Source organism: Amphibalanus amphitrite, unplaced genomic scaffold, assembly GCF_019059575.1.
Source record: "Amphibalanus amphitrite isolate SeventyFive unplaced genomic scaffold, NRLGWU_Aamphi_draft 002723F_arrow, whole genome shotgun sequence".
Taxonomy (NCBI): domain Eukaryota; kingdom Metazoa; phylum Arthropoda; class Thecostraca; order Balanomorpha; family Balanidae; genus Amphibalanus; species Amphibalanus amphitrite.
The window spans coordinates 1-14860 of NW_024884109.1; the positions used below are offsets into that span (position 1 = coordinate 1).

The 14860-nt window shown below is 48.1% G+C and overlaps 2 protein-coding genes across 2 annotated transcripts; one reads left to right on the forward strand and one right to left on the reverse strand.

Moving 5' to 3' along the window:
- Positions 1-2373: 2373 nt before the first annotated feature.
- LOC122377325 lies at positions 2374-5289 on the reverse strand. Its single transcript, XM_043357260.1, has one exon. It carries the CDS (start codon positions 4701-4703, stop codon positions 2553-2555), a length of 2151 nt encoding a protein of 716 aa, XP_043213195.1. The 5' UTR covers positions 4704-5289; the 3' UTR covers positions 2374-2552.
- Positions 5290-7337: 2048 nt separating this feature from the next.
- Positions 7338-11397, forward strand: LOC122377324 (protein RFT1 homolog). Its single transcript, XM_043357258.1, has 8 exons — positions 7338-7369; positions 7696-7812; positions 8295-8484; positions 8704-9012; positions 9367-9606; positions 10065-10315; positions 10566-10694; positions 11076-11397. Exons 1-8 carry the CDS (start codon positions 7338-7340, stop codon positions 11347-11349), a joined length of 1542 nt encoding a protein of 513 aa, XP_043213193.1. The 3' UTR covers positions 11350-11397.
- The last annotated feature ends 3463 nt before the right edge of the window (positions 11398-14860 follow it).

The following is a 14860-nucleotide window of genomic DNA, read 5'->3' on the forward strand; positions in this document are numbered from 1 at the left end:
ACAAGACCATTTCAGAGCCGGAAGGATGATAGGATGGAGACATTGGTCTTCTTGGCGAGCACCCTGGGTCCAGTTCATATAGAGTCCCTGGTCCCATTGATGTTACGTGACACTTACTCGTATTGGAAAGGGCGACCCCACAATGGATTCATATAGCCACTCTTACACACCTGCACCAACGTTTCCCAAAGTGTCACCCTTGATAAGTGGCACTTTGGCAAAGTGACACTTGCCGACTGGTCTTTCTATATGAACTGGGCCCGGCCCTGGTGAGTTGCCGGGGCTGACTGACCAAAGGATAGGCGAGCAGCCCCAAGCACTCACCGCACCCGGCTACGGGTGAGCTCGGCTTACGGGCAATCCCAAATGGGATAAAGTTTCCCGTCCAGTCCGGATCAGGGGGTTGCGGCGTGGAGGAAGATTTGAGTTTCCTGAGGATATTTTGAATACAGAAGCTTTATGAAACATGAAACGCATTTTACATTATTTTAACGGTCAAAACAGCGGCCGATGTCGGTCCGACGTCGCCCCGACGTCGGCCCGACGTCGGCTGGACCTCAGCAATGGATCTCGGTCCGACATCGGCCCGACGTCGGCTGGACCTCGGCTGGACGTCGGAACATGCGGGCATATCCGACATCCAGCCGACGTCGTGCCGAGGTTGGACCGACGTCGGGCCGACGTCGGCATGCCAATACCGAGTTGCCGACGTCACCCCGACGTCGGCCGACGTCGGGCCGACGTCGGCATGTTTACTGGGGCATTCAAGGGTCGTTTTAGGCAAGAAAAAACATACCTATATGGCAATAACTTTTATTTCATGAGATGAATAAAAGCAAAGTCCGAACCGTAGTCGGAGCTGGAGTCAATTTTTGAGTCAGAGTCGGAGTTAGAGTCATAAATCCACCACTTTGCTGCCCTGTTTCCAGATGTGTGACAAGTATGCTTCAAAAGTGTTTCTACCTTGATGGTCTCTAATGGTTTCAAGTGTGTTTTGAGTATGGACTGGGTATCTATTAGTTCCCAATTGGTACCCTAATGGTTTCTAATGGTTTTTAAACATTTGCTTAAATAATAGACTTAGAGGTAATGGGAAGACCTTTGACTGGTTATACTTGATAAGCATCACTACAAGGCCTTGGTTTTTCATTAAATAAAAATGATTCGCAAAATCCACGTCGTTTTCCGCTCATTTAAACAGCACTACTTTTTCTCTGTGTGCCTACGCTGGCGGCGCCCGACCGTTGGCGGCTTGCGCCCGGCAGGCCGCGCCGGCGCCACAGTTCAAACCGGGCGTCGACGTCGGCCGGCCGGCCGGCGCGCCACCGTTTCGCGTTCGCTGGGCCTGGGACTGCCCGCGGTCGACCGGGACCCAGTCCTGCTGTAAAAGAGGAAGCTGAGCAGAATCACGCGGCTGGTGAGTGACTTTTCTTGTGCCTCTGTATGCGATATTCGTTTTACGACTGCAAATACTGAAAATAGTTATTTGAATAAATTTGGTTGCATTTGGCATCCTTGTAAGTACCTACTGAGTTTAACAGAGGTGAGAAAGAGGCTTAAAATTAGCGATCACAATTTATTTTGCCAGCAGAAAATTGTCAGTGCCATATTTGTTGTGGTCAGGCTGCCTAAATGACAATGCAAGTTGCATGAGTTTAAAGTTATTATATTGTGATATTTGACAAATGACCCTGTGTGGTAATCAATTTGATCCCATCGCCCAGCCCAATTAACCCGTGCTGTCCTGTACTAACTGTTGCAGGCACGAACTTGCACCAGACAGACGCCGTCTACCGGTTCTACACGGGTCCAGATGGGTTGCATGCCTGCATTATAGCTACGTTCTGACTTCTGAAAATTCTGAGGGCTGTTCACGGGCCCTGTGTGCGGTCGGACCGCACACAGCCTCCAAGCTCCGCCCACTGCGTCCCTACGTCAGCCTTCCGTCACCGCACGCGTATATATCTTTCCTTTTTTTTTTTTTTTTTTTTTTTTTTTTTTGCTCGGTCGGCCTAGTGCCATTCCCGAGCAGGGGGCAGTTACTCCGGCAATTTTCGCCGGGCAGCAAGTGTTACGTTAAACCGGTTTATGTGAACCCGGTAGCAAAAACAACGTGGGATCCTATCTTAATGTGGAACAAAGCTAAGGGAGGTACTTACGTGTACAGCCAAAGAGCCGAGATGTCTGGAGTCGCAAACACAACAGTGGGAATGACTTTTATTAACAATACATGATAGACATGAACACTTGTGAGCTGGTGTCAGTGTAATGGAGCCGGGAAGCTTTCATCGCACTGACAGAAGGTATAAGACCTTCTAGGCTCCAGCCCCCCGGCGGGGCCTTGTTGTGGGGTGTAATGGTCGGGAGAAAAAGTCCTAAATAATAAAAAACCCGACGCCTAACGCAAAGGGCAAAAACCTCGCACCTAAGCCAAAACGGCGCGAGGGAAAAAGCCCTGTAACCGCGATTAATTAATGTGTGAGTTTGGGGGTGAGCCGGGAGACGAGGGCTCTGGTTATCGTTTTAGGGGCGGCAGCCGCGGCCCTAACACGCTAAAGGCTCTTGATGATCCGAGCGTCGGCGAGAAAGACGAACAGAAGGTCGTGGATATCCGGATGAGTGTCGCCCAGGAGAGTCGGAAGGTCGAGAGAGAGTCCATGTGTGTTAATGTATTGTACTATATGTCTGCGGTGTTGGTGTAGGTGTGGGCAGTGGAGGAGGAAGTGTGAGATGGTATAGCGTGGGTGGTCGCGGCAGTGGTGGCATATGGGTGGAGGTGCTCTGTCCAGGATGTAGTTGTGGGTGAGTTGTGTGTGGCCGAGCCGGAGCCTGGCTAGGACTCTCTCTTTGATCCTTGTGTTTTGATGGGAAGAGTAGAAATGGCAAAGTTTCGGTTTAATGGAGAAGAGATGTGGTGTATGATCATCTATCCAGCATTTTTGGCGGTATCTCTGGAAGGCACGGAAGAGCGAAGACAGAAAATCCGGAAGGGGGAGAGCGAGATGATTTCGAGATGGGAGATGAAGACCTTCTTTGGCTAGCTTGTCCGCTTTTTCATTCCCCTGTATTCCAACGTGGGACGGAATCCACAGGAGAATGACGTGTTTGTTTTCATCGGTAAAGCCAATAATCATCTTTTTTATTTTATAAACGATTTCGTTTTTTTCCATTTTTCTGTGAGCTATTGCCTTTACCGATGAAGCTGAGTCTGTGCAGATCACAGCCTTTTCTATGTTTTTCGACGAGACATATTTGAGTGCTGAGTGAATGGCTATCAACTCAGCACTAAATATGCTATGGTCGTCGTGTAGCCTACTTGTTTTGTTATGATGGTCAGATGTGACAGCGGCTGCCGTCCTCCCGTCACAAACTGAACCATCTGTATATATGTATGCATAGTCTTTATGTTCTTCTTTATGCTCATAGAAAAGTTGAATGCTTTCTTCTTTTGTGACTTTTGATTTTGCCTCTGCGTACAGGAATGCAATATTCTCTATGGCTGGCAGAAAGAAAGAAGAGATGGGTGGCCGATGAAAAATAGATGGAAAATCCAACTGGAAATCACTAAGTGTCCTTTCTATGCGATAGGCGATTATCGGGTATTTGAGTTGGGCCGTTGTGGGAGGGTCGTCCGTATATCGATTGGAGACAATGCGGTGCGAAGGCGAATAAGGGGACAAGAAAGTGCGCGCATAGAAGCGAAGGAGTTGGAGTTTACGGCGGTGAGAGAGAAGAGGAATATTACATTCTGCGTGGAGAGCCTTGATATTTGTGGTGCATTGGGCTCCTGTAACTATACGCAGGGCCTTATTTTGTATAACTTGAAGTGATTCGATCTGATTAGAAGCTATATCATCAAATAGAAAACTGTTGTAATCCAGGATAGGACGGATTAGGGAAGTGTATAGGTTAAGGAGGGTGCTGCGATCAGCACCCCAATCCTTTCCTGCTATACACTTAAGTATGTTGAGGCGCCTAGTGCAACGCATTTTAACGTCTTGAAAGTGATGTTTAAAGGAGAGTCTACTATCTAGTGTGATGCCGAGGTATTTGAACGTTTTAACGTATTTGATAGTTTGGTTCTTTACTTTAAGTTCGGTATCAAATTTAAAACGGGACTTATGGGAGAATATAAGTGCTACTGTTTTGCTGGGTGACAAGACTAGGCCCCATTTATCGCACCAGCTATTAATATCCTCCATTGCGTTTTGAACGGAGGCAAAAGCCGAGTCAATGTTTCTTCGCGTTACCCAAATGGCCACATCATCGGCAAAAATAGAATGCTTAAGGCTACTAGGTGGATTTTGAAAAAGGTCGTTAATCATAATAAGGAAGAGGGTTGGGGAGAGGACACTGCCCTGAGGGAGGCCGTGATCCTGATTAAGATTGGGAGAAAATGTGTTACCGCATCGTACGTTAAATGTTCTATCTTTGAGGAAATTAGAGATATAATGGGCCATGTGGCCGCGAATACCTGTCTTATGAAGTTTGATCAGAAGGGCTTGTTTATTTACTTTATCAAAGGCGTTTTGAAAATCAATGAAAACTGCAAATGTATACATGTCATTTTGGAAGCCCTTCTGGATGTCATCAATGAGGTGGACTATATTGTCTGCCGTGCAGCGGCCAGACCTAAATCCTGTTTGATGTGGAGAGAGGAGGTAGTTACCTTCTAGATATGCCCTAATCCGTCCATTGACCATATGTTCTGTCAATTTAGCAGCGCAACTGGTTAGGGATATAGGTCTATAACTAGAGGGGGAGGAGGGTGGTTTGGAGGGTTTAAGGATGGGGACGATGGTACTGTTTCTCCAGCTCTCGGGGTACAAATTGTTTTCCCATAGATTATTGATTACTATCAAAAGGTTTTCAAGGCCGGATTCAGAAAGGTTTTTGAAGAAAGGATAGGCTATCTGATCCGGCCCTACCGACGTTTCACCACATCGAGATATGGCGTGTCTAAGTTCGAACAAGTCAAAGTGCTTGTTATAATTTTCAGTATTTGCTGAGTCGAAGGAGAGGGTGTCGAGTGTTGTGTTAAAGCTGTCATGTTGTACTTGTGTGTATTGTTGAGCAGAAGATATTCGTGCGTAATGTTGGGCGAATTGTGTCGCAACTTCAAGGGGAGTGGCGTAGTGGGTGTTGTTAATGTAGAGATGAGGAATTTTGTAAGTTGTGCTGCGCCTTGTAGAAAAAACTCTAATTAGCGACCAGATTTTAGAAAGGGGAGTAAATCTATTAAAGTTGTTAGAGAAGGAGTGCCATCCTTCTTGTTTTGCTTTAAGTATTATTTGTGAAGCATCATATCGGGCCTTGCGGAGGGCATTTTCATGGTAATCGCAAATACATTTGTTAAAGACTCGTAAGGCACGCTTCCGCAGAGCTACAGCTCGATTGCAGTCAGCGTTCCACCAAGGGGCAGCTTTGTTTTCACGTGGGGGGTGGGTATGGGGAATATTTTGGTGAGCAGCAGCGAGAATCACGTTTAAAAAGGTGTTGATGTCAGGGGGAGGGGTGGGAGTGTGTTCATCTATATGTTTTTGAAAGGAGGCCCAATCAGCTTTCTTAAAGTTCCAACGAGGAAGAAATGTAAAATTGGCTTGTCCTGAAGGGACATTAAGTTGATAGTGAATGGGATAATGGTCGCTAAACAATGTATCATCTCCGACGTGTTGAGTGAAAAGTGTCGCGGTGTTAGTGTCTGTGAAGGCCAAGTCGATGACGGAGTGTATGACTTGACCTTGGTTGCGTCTGGTGAAAGTGGGTGTGCGGTTGTTAATGCAAATGAGATCAAGTGAATCCATTATCTTATCAATTAGTGTTCCGCGCGCGTTGTTCGTTGTTGAGCCCCAGGATCTGTGGTGGGCATTAAAATCTCCTAGTATTAGGCAGGGGTGGGGGAGCTGGACAAACAATTGGCGGAGTTCAGAGGAGGAAAAGCGGTGGCTAGGGGAAAGGTACAGGGAAAGGATGGCAAGGTCATGTTGCGCTATTTTGACTTGAGCTGCGACCGCGTTAAGCGTGGTGCGGAGCTGAATTTCGTGGTGCAAGAGGTTATTAGCAATATAAAGGGCCGAGCCGCCTCGGCGGGGTTTTTCATTTACATTATTTGTATATAAAGTATATCCACGTATGTTAAAGTTGTAATTAGAGGAATCTGAGTCCAGAAAATGGGTCTCCTGAATGGCGGCTATCAACGGTTTTTTATTTAATATATAGTTCTTGAATTCGCCCCAGTGGCTCACTAGAGAGGAAGTGTTCCACTGGAGGACGAATTCATCAGATCGATGCATGTTTTATGTGTGTTGAGTGTTAAACAGATTTTTCACGAGCAGCCGCCGCTGCGGCTCATATCTTTCCCGAGCGAAAAAAACAAACATTCCAGTTTTTTGGCGATTTTGTTTCAATTGTGGTGGTTCTGTTCGAAGGTCCATACAGATGGTGTTTGCGCAAAATTTCTAACGGAAAATCACCGACTATTTAGTGTCGACAGCTGCATATTTACTTTTTGAACACGCCTCCATCACTGCTTTTTATTGGCTGTCTGTGGTTGGTATTGGGCTGTGTTGCTGTATATACCGTGTGTTGCTGGGTGATTGTGATAATATTTTGATGATTAACCTTTTTATTCAGCGGTAGAGACCCACAAGTTGACTCCATTATAAGTATTGTCTCTCTATCATGAAACAGACTCAGAAACCTTGGCATGAATGCTATCAGGCTCTCAAGAGAATGTTGAAATTCAGGTCTCAAAAGATTAAAATTACAATAATGAAATGTTTCACCTACCTTCCAAGCCATAAACACTCATACTGGTACTGGATGGAACTTAAAATAAAAAACAGGGGTGGATAATTAGGCCAGGGTTTGTAGCACCCCCTGGGATTTTCCACCAATGAAGTACCTATATGCTGCAGAGACCAGGGCCCTGTTTCACCGTTGATAGCAGCACGCTACTATCAAATTGCGCGAGCTGACGTAATGTGATGAGGTCACACTAATGACATTTCGTGTAATCCGTGAGCTGCGTTTGGAACAGAGTTGCTGTTTCGTTGAATGCGATGTGTTTGATCGCACGGCCGTGAAGCTGTTGGCAGCAATATTTAATGACATCACACAGATTGACGGCGTCATGGTTTGCTGATGTTTCCATGGAAACCCAATTTGTTACGTGTGATAGCAGCGTGCTGCTATCACCGGTGAAACAGGGCCCAGAATAGCATGGTCTGTGTTGCACATATTGATGCTGAAGCTATACCTATCAAATGTCTTTCAGATAACCTACCGAGTGTTCACATTCATCACAAATGCAGTCATTCTCCGGTATATTACATCTGATGTCCTGGGCATCCCGCATCATCAATGTCAGGTATGCACCCTTTACTTTTTTCCTATCATGCATCAGTGATGCATCCAATGTCTGAGTTCCTAAGTAGAACATGTGCTATTTTCTCACCAGAACTGTAGTGTGTACTCCATAAGAAAAATGCTAATTTTTCGTATGTTTCTAGTTGAACAGAGTTTGTTCTTATTTTCTAGTTATTGTATAAAATGAAGTAATAAACGGTTATCTTCATAAGCATGTACCGAATTACCTGTTCCTTTTGACTGACATTCAGTTCTTTATTTAAGTGTAGTTTTAAAGTAGGTAAATCAATTCTGTTCAAAGTTCTGAAGCCCTAGTCTGCTTCCCAGGCTGGCTCTACTCTACTCGACTGCCACCTTTGTCAGTGTGGAGGCTTTCCGTCGGGCGGCGCTGGGCGTGACAGAGAGCAGCAAGTGGCGCCAGGCCATCAACTTGGTGTGGCTCAGGTACATCGCTCCGGTCCGGACATCAGTTTAACTCGAAATGGTCACAGCTGTTGGGAGAAGCTGCATATCGGCAGTTCCCAGCAAGAACATCCCAAGTGTCAAATTTTCGAAACTGTGATTTTCATACCATTCGACTCAGCTCGACGAGCTGAGTCGAATGGTATAGAAATCTCAATTTCAAAAATTTGACACTTAGGATGTGCTTGCTGGGAACTGTCGATATAGGTACCTACTTCAAAAACAGGTGTTGTTGTGGAATGTGGACTGTGGAGGCAGTCAATGGGTAGCAGCTAATCAGCACAGTTCTGTTGAGTAGTAGTGGTTTTAAAAGGTCATTGCCTCGATAAATGACGTTTATTTCTTCAGATGTGGGGATCGTCATAGGCACATAAGTATGCAATGTTTTATTGCCAGTGAATTGAGTGTATTACAAAAGAGCAGTGTTGTAATTGCCTCTGACTGACGCCCCGCTCCCCTGTTAGCGTGCCCGTGTCAGCGGCGGTGTCGGCGGCGCTGGCCGGCCTCTGGCTGCACGCGCTCAGCCAGCCGGCGCCCGAGGTGACCTCAGAGTACCGTCTGGGCGTGTGGGTCACCGCGGCCATGGTCGTACTGGAGACGGCCGCCCAGCCGCTGGTCATCCTGGCGCAGGCCATGCTCTTTGTCAAATGGAAGGTGAATGACGGCGGTGGGGTGACGCAGAGGAGAGGAACAGGGTGTCAGGGGAAAATATTTGAGGCGCGTCGGTTCCCCGATGACTCTGCTATATCAGTGAAATTATATCCGAAGCTCAAATCGCCTGCTGTGACAGTCGTTTGCGGATCGTCGATCGTTCACACCGCGTTGAAGTACTGTATTCTCCCTACCTTGCTGGCATATGTGGATTATCTCTGACTCTCTTATCGTCTTCTCGCCCCTCCCCATCTCCTCTCACCACTCTCTCACCCACCCGCTCTCCCTCTCTCCCAAGGTGGTAGCCGACATGGTCAGTCTGTGCAGTCGGGTGGCGCTCAAAGCCTGGCTGATCGCCCTGTACCCGTCCCACGCCATCTGGGCCTACTGTGTGGGCCACGCGGTCAGGTCAGCTCCGCTCTCCTCGTGGTCATCTATTACGGCACCCTGCTCTGGCACGTCCGCTCACCGGATAACTGTCTACCGGTGAAGTCGGCGAGCGAGCTGGGACCCAGACTGGTGCCGGGACAGGTGAGGCCAGTGAACTATTTGTAAAGGGGCGGGATTTCAAATGTAGTCAAGCGTTTTCGCGGTCATAGTGGTTTCTTTTGGCCAAGTCGTCGCATTCTTCGTTTCATTTAGCTAGAACTTTAGGTCTAAGGCCTCTTAGATTGCAGTCAAACGGTATTAAGACCTACCTGTGTTACAGACAGCTCACGGCAGCGCTGGATCGAGTATCCTCAGAAATAGAGCCAAAGTTGTGCTGCCACGTTTTCCCAGCAACCGCGTCTGCCTCTAACATTTCCTGTCGCGACGGTGGCGATGTGACCCTTGCTGCCATCTCTCTTCACTGATCAGTAATACCTCTCCTCCCCTCCCCGTCAGCCGGCGCTGGACCGTGACCAGCTGGCCCTCACCTGGAGCTTCTTCAAACAAGGCCTGCTGAAGCAGTTGCTGACGGAGGGCGAGCGCTACCTGATGACCGCCTTCCACCTGCTCGACTTCTCCGAGCAGGGCCTGTACGACGTGGTGGCCAACCTGGGCAGCCTGGCGGCCCGCGTCCTCTTTCAGCCAGTCGAGGAGAACGCCTACGTTTACTTCTCGCGCACAGTGGAACGGGGAAAGGTAGGTGGCAACGTGGCTGATTGTGTGGTAGGAGGTGTTTGATGTTAGTTTTTTTTTGTGTGTTTTTTTTTACTGAGGAGTAGTGGCATTTGGTGAAAATATCAGTAACGTTGACCACAGTGTGTCGATGCCCGGTGAGGCGCCGAAAAAGCTGTAAGCACACACTCCTGATATTAGCCAATTATACTCGTAGCTACTCTTCATCTCCGCTATAAGTCCTTACTGCCAGTTGTTGTGATCTTCATCTTGGTATCTTTTTTGTCATTCGGTTTGTTTTGTTGCCCAGCTTCTATCCTTCTTGCCATCTCGCCAGTCACTGGAAGGAGACAGTTTGGCACCTCTCCTCCAGCCGGTGCCTGACAGCTCCCTCCCCCTCCAGCCGGTGTCTGCGGTGGCGGGCCGGGTGCTATACGACCTACTCCGCGCTATGAGTCTGACCCTACCCCCTCTCCCTGCAGCCGGTGTCTGCCGCGGCGGGCCGGGTTCTGCACGACCTGCTGCGCGCCATGAGCCTGCTCGGTCTGGTTGCCGTCACGTTCGGCTGGAGCTACTCCCACCTGCTGCTGCGGCTGTACGGAGGCGCCCTGCTGACCGCCGGTCCGGCCGTCAGTCTGCTGCGCGCCCAGTGCGCCTACGTGCTCCTACTGGCGGTGAACGGAGTGCTGGAGTGCTGCACGTTCGCGGTGATGCGCCAGGAACAGATCAATGGGTAAGTGCCGTGGAGGGTTTATGGAAAGCAGTCGGGAAATGGTCGGTGGCTTAGTAAGGAGTGAGGTAAATTAGTCGGTAGAGGCTGAGCGGATTAGGAAATGACGTTCTCATGTTGGTTTTTGTTGTTAGACTGCCTTTTGCGGCTAAAGGCGAAGTGGAAAGGCTGGCCAGTCGTGTCGATAAAGTGAAGCTAGGAACGTTACTATCGGGCGCTTTGACAGGTGTTGTGGCGTTTTCCGGTGTTTCAGGTATAACCGGAAGATGGTGCTGCTATCTGTGATATTCGTCATCTCGACAGGGATCTTTACTAGGCTATTCGGCGGGGTTGGATTTATCCTCGCCAACTGCGTCAATATGCTGACCAGGATATACGTTTGGTGAGTTTTTGTGTTTTTGAATAGATTTGATTTGTCCTAATTGGTCTAATTATTTACATCATTATCCAATCCGTCATGGATAGTCAATATCACGCTTTATTCGCCGATCTCGATATACTTGGATCTCGTTACTTAACCCGTCCATCGACTGATACGAATGTCTGCTGTCCCCAATAGTGTCCTGTACCCCTCTCAATTATCATCCCGTCCCCTCCCCGTATGCTGCTGGTTCCCGATACAGTGTCCCGTGCCACTCTCAACCATCATGTCTTCGTCCCATTTTCTGCTGCTGCTGCCCGCTCGCCCCGTCCAGTGTGTTGCTGGCGCTTGATGCAGTGTCCCGTACCTCTCTCACCCTGTCCCCGCCCCGTGTGTCGCCAGTTACCGGTTCGTGGCCGGTCTGCCGCTGGAGCCGGCGGTGTCCGTGCCGCCGCTGCTCGGTCTCCGCCCGCTGCCCGCCGTGGCTGCCGCGCTGGTGACCGCCGGCCTGCTGGCAGCCGGCTCCGAGAGCTGGCTGTACCCCAGCTCCGCCGCCGCCCATGTGGCTGTGGGCGCGCTCTGTGGGGCCGCCCTGGTGGCCGCGGCGGTGTACAGCGAGCCCCGCCTCCTCCAGGCGGTCAGGGAGCGGGTCGGGGATAAACTGAAGCGCAGCTAGCGGGGAGTGCTACTCACATGGTCACGCAGGGAATAGGGGTTGTTTTGTTGTGAGTTGAATATACACCGTGCCTGTCAGTAGAGTGGATCTATCAATTTTAAGACTGGTGCGACTGCAGGGGGCGTTGTGGCTATCGCCCATTTGAGAGCTGGACAGTGCTTGAAAGCAACTTCCTACCATGAATTTTGGCAATCAGATCCTAATTATAGCCATTTGTGATGAACGATGCAGGGGACGGCAAGGGAGGTGTAGGGATGGCACCTCCCTGGAGCTTATGGTAATCGCGGAAGCCCATTACCGTTTACCACCACTGCACAGCCAAAGTGGTAAGACCGGAGAGACGCGATCAGGCCGGATTGCCAGTTGTCGATTCCTCTATCGTTGTAGAGGTTGCTTGCTAAGTGAGATGACTGCTTTTCGTAGAGGGCGGTAAAATCGTGGCCGGTTAGCGTCTGGTGGGGCTTGTAGGCTAATGATGGGCACGACCAGTTGCTGTATTGAGTGTATGCTATATGTGGTGACAGCGGCGTTCCTGAGCGTAGGGCGTATCTCTTGCTCTGAAGTCCAGAAGTCCTTATCGTTCTTGTGCATTCACTTTGTAAGTGCCTGATGTCAGTGTCAGTGTTTGTCAGTGTTTCATTCTGTAGCAGACATGCAGTCATATTTGGTTAAATAGAACCTTGCAGTCTGAGGCAGTCTTTTCATTACAGTACCTCATTACAGCATCTCATTCATTACAGTTCAATATTTAGAAATGCAAGACATTACACATTAGGGTCGATCGGGCATAGAAATACAAAACAACAGTATACGCTCGCTGGCTATTATTCTGAGACTCAGCATTGAACCTGCCATCACTACAATACATGAGGCGACAGGTGTAGAGGTGTTGTCATAGGTACTCATTTATCAAGTTCTGCTGACTTGGCCCACAAGTTGACTCCATTATAAATATTGTCTCTTTATCATGAAACAGACTCAGAAACCTTGGCATGAATGCTCTCAGGCTCTCAAGAGAATGTTGAAATTCAGGTCTCAAAAGATTAAAATTACAATGATGAAATGTTTCACCTACCTTCCATTGCCAAAAACACTCATACTGGTACTGGATGGAACTTAAAATAAAAAACAGGGGTGGATAATTAGGGGTTTGTAGCATCCCCTGGGATTTTCAGAATTCTCTACCGCTGAATAAAGAGGTTAATCATCAAAATATTTTCACAATCACCCAGCAACACACGGTATATACATCAACACAGCCAACACAAACACAGCCCAATACCACTGACAGCCAATAAACAAACAGTGATGGAGGCGTGTTCAAAAAGTTAATATGCAGCTGTCGACACTAAATAGTCAGTGATTTTCCGTAAGAAATTTTGCGCAAACACCATCTGTATAAGCCTTCGAACATAACCACCACAATTGAAACAAAAGCGCCAAAAAACTGGAATGTTTGTTTTTTTCGCTCGGGAAAGATATATACGCTCACCGCACACATGTAACGGAAGTTGGCACAGATTCAGCACAGATTCAGCACAGCACAGATTCGGTAGGGGGAAAAAAGGCCCCGGTAGAGGGAAACCTTTATGACCAGTTTTTCCCTAGAAATGACGTCACAAACGGGTAAAAAACCACACCAATCGAAAGCTCTCGTTTACCCAGACCCAGTCCTGCAGTAAAATTTCACTTTTTCCCCATAGGAAAGTTTTTACGGGAAAATCAAAATTTTGGGTCAATGGGGGGTCCCCTCCGATTTCGTTCAAAATCGGCACACGGGTGCCCCACCACCAGACGAGAAACTTTTCCCAAAACGGTCCCCGTTGCATTGACGTTTAAGGCCCGTAAAGCCCCCTAGACTCGTAAAGTATCCGTAAAATCGCCTTTGTACGGACCAAAAAGTGGTGCTATGGTAAAAATGGGTATCAATCGAAAGCTCTCGTTTACCCAGACACAGTCCTGCAGGAAAATTTCACTTTTTCCCCATAGAAAAGTTTTTACGGGAAAATCAAAATTTTGGGTCAATGGGGGGTCCCCTCCGATTTCGTTCAAAATCGGCACACGGGTGCCCCACCACCAGACGAGAAACTTTCCCCAAAACGGTCCCCGTTGCATTGACGTTTAAGGCCCGTAAAGCCCCCTAGACTCGTAAAATATCCGTAAAATCGCCTTTGTACGGACGAAAAAGTGGTGCTATGGTTAAAATGGGTATCAATCGAAAGCTCTCGTTTACCCAGACCCAGTCCTGTAGGAAAACTTCACTTTTTCCCCATAGGAAAGTTTTTACGGGAAAATCAAAATTTTGGGTCAATGGGGGGTCCCCTCCGATTTCGTTCAAAATCGGCACACGGGTGCCCCACCACCAGACGAGAAACTTTCCCCAAAACGGTCCCAGTTGCATTGACGTTTAAGGCCCGTAAAGCCCCCTAGACTCGTAAAATATCCGTAAAATCGCCTTTGTACGGACCAAAAAGTGGTGCTATGGTAAAAATGGGTATCAATCGAAAGCTCTCGTTTACCCAGACACAGTCCTGCAGGAAAATTTCACTTTTTTCCCATAGAAAAGTTTTTACGGGAAAATCAAAATTTTGGGTCAATGGGGGGTCCCCTCCGATTTCGTTCAAAATCGGCACAAGGGTGCCCCACCACCAGACGAGAAACTTTCCCCAAAATGGTCCCCGTTGCATTGACGTTTAAGGCCCGTAAAGCCCCCTAGACTCGTAAAATATCCGTAAAATCGCCTTTGTACGGACGAAAAAGTGGTGCTATGGTTAAAATGGGTATCAATCGAAAGCTCTCGTTTACCCAGACCCAGTCCTGTAGGAAAACTTCACTTTTTCCCCATAGGAAAGTTTTTACGGGAAAATCAAAATTTTGGGTCAATGGGGGGTCCCCTCCGATTTCGTTCAAAATCGGCACACGGGTGCCCCACCACCAGACGAGAAACTTTCCCCAAAACGGTCCCGTTGCATTGACGTTTAAGGCCCGTAAAGCCCCCTAGACTCGTAAAGTATCCGTAAAATCGCCTTTGTACGGACCAAAAAGTGGTGCTATGGTAAAAATGGGTATCAATCGAAAGCTCTCGTTTAACCAGACACAGTCCTGCAGGAAAATTTCACTTTTTCCCCATAGAAAAGTTTTTACGGGAAAATCAAAATTTTGGGTCAATTGGGGGTCCCCTCCGATTTCGTTCAAAATCGGCACACGGGTGCCCCACCACCAGACGAGAAACTTTCCCCAAAACGGTCCCCGTTGCATTGACGTTTAAGGCCCGTAAAGCCCCCTAGACTCGTAAAATATCCGTAAAATCGCCTTTGTACGGACGAAAAAGTGGTGCTATGGTTAAAATGGGTATCAATCGAAAGCTCTCGTTTACCCAGACCCAGTCCTGTAGGAAAATTTCACTTTTTCCCCATAGGAAAGTTTTTACGGGAAAATCAAAATTTTGGGTCAATGGGGGGTCCCCTCCGATTTCGTTCAAAATCGGCACACGGGTGCCCCACCACCAGAC

Coding starts and splice junctions, on each gene's coding strand:
- LOC122377324 (XM_043357258.1), top strand. CDS start 7,338: ATGTCCTGGGCATCCCGCATCATCAATGTCAG. Junction 9,607..10,064: donor GCACAGTGGAACGGGGAAAG/GTAGGTGGCAAC, acceptor CTCTCCCTGCAG/CCGGTGTCTGCCGCGGCGGG. Junction 10,695..11,075: donor CTGACCAGGATATACGTTTG/GTGAGTTTTTGT, acceptor GTGTGTCGCCAG/TTACCGGTTCGTGGCCGGTC.
- LOC122377325 (XM_043357260.1), bottom strand. CDS start 4,703: ATGGTCAATGGACGGATTAGGGCATATCTAGAAGGTAACTACCTCCTC.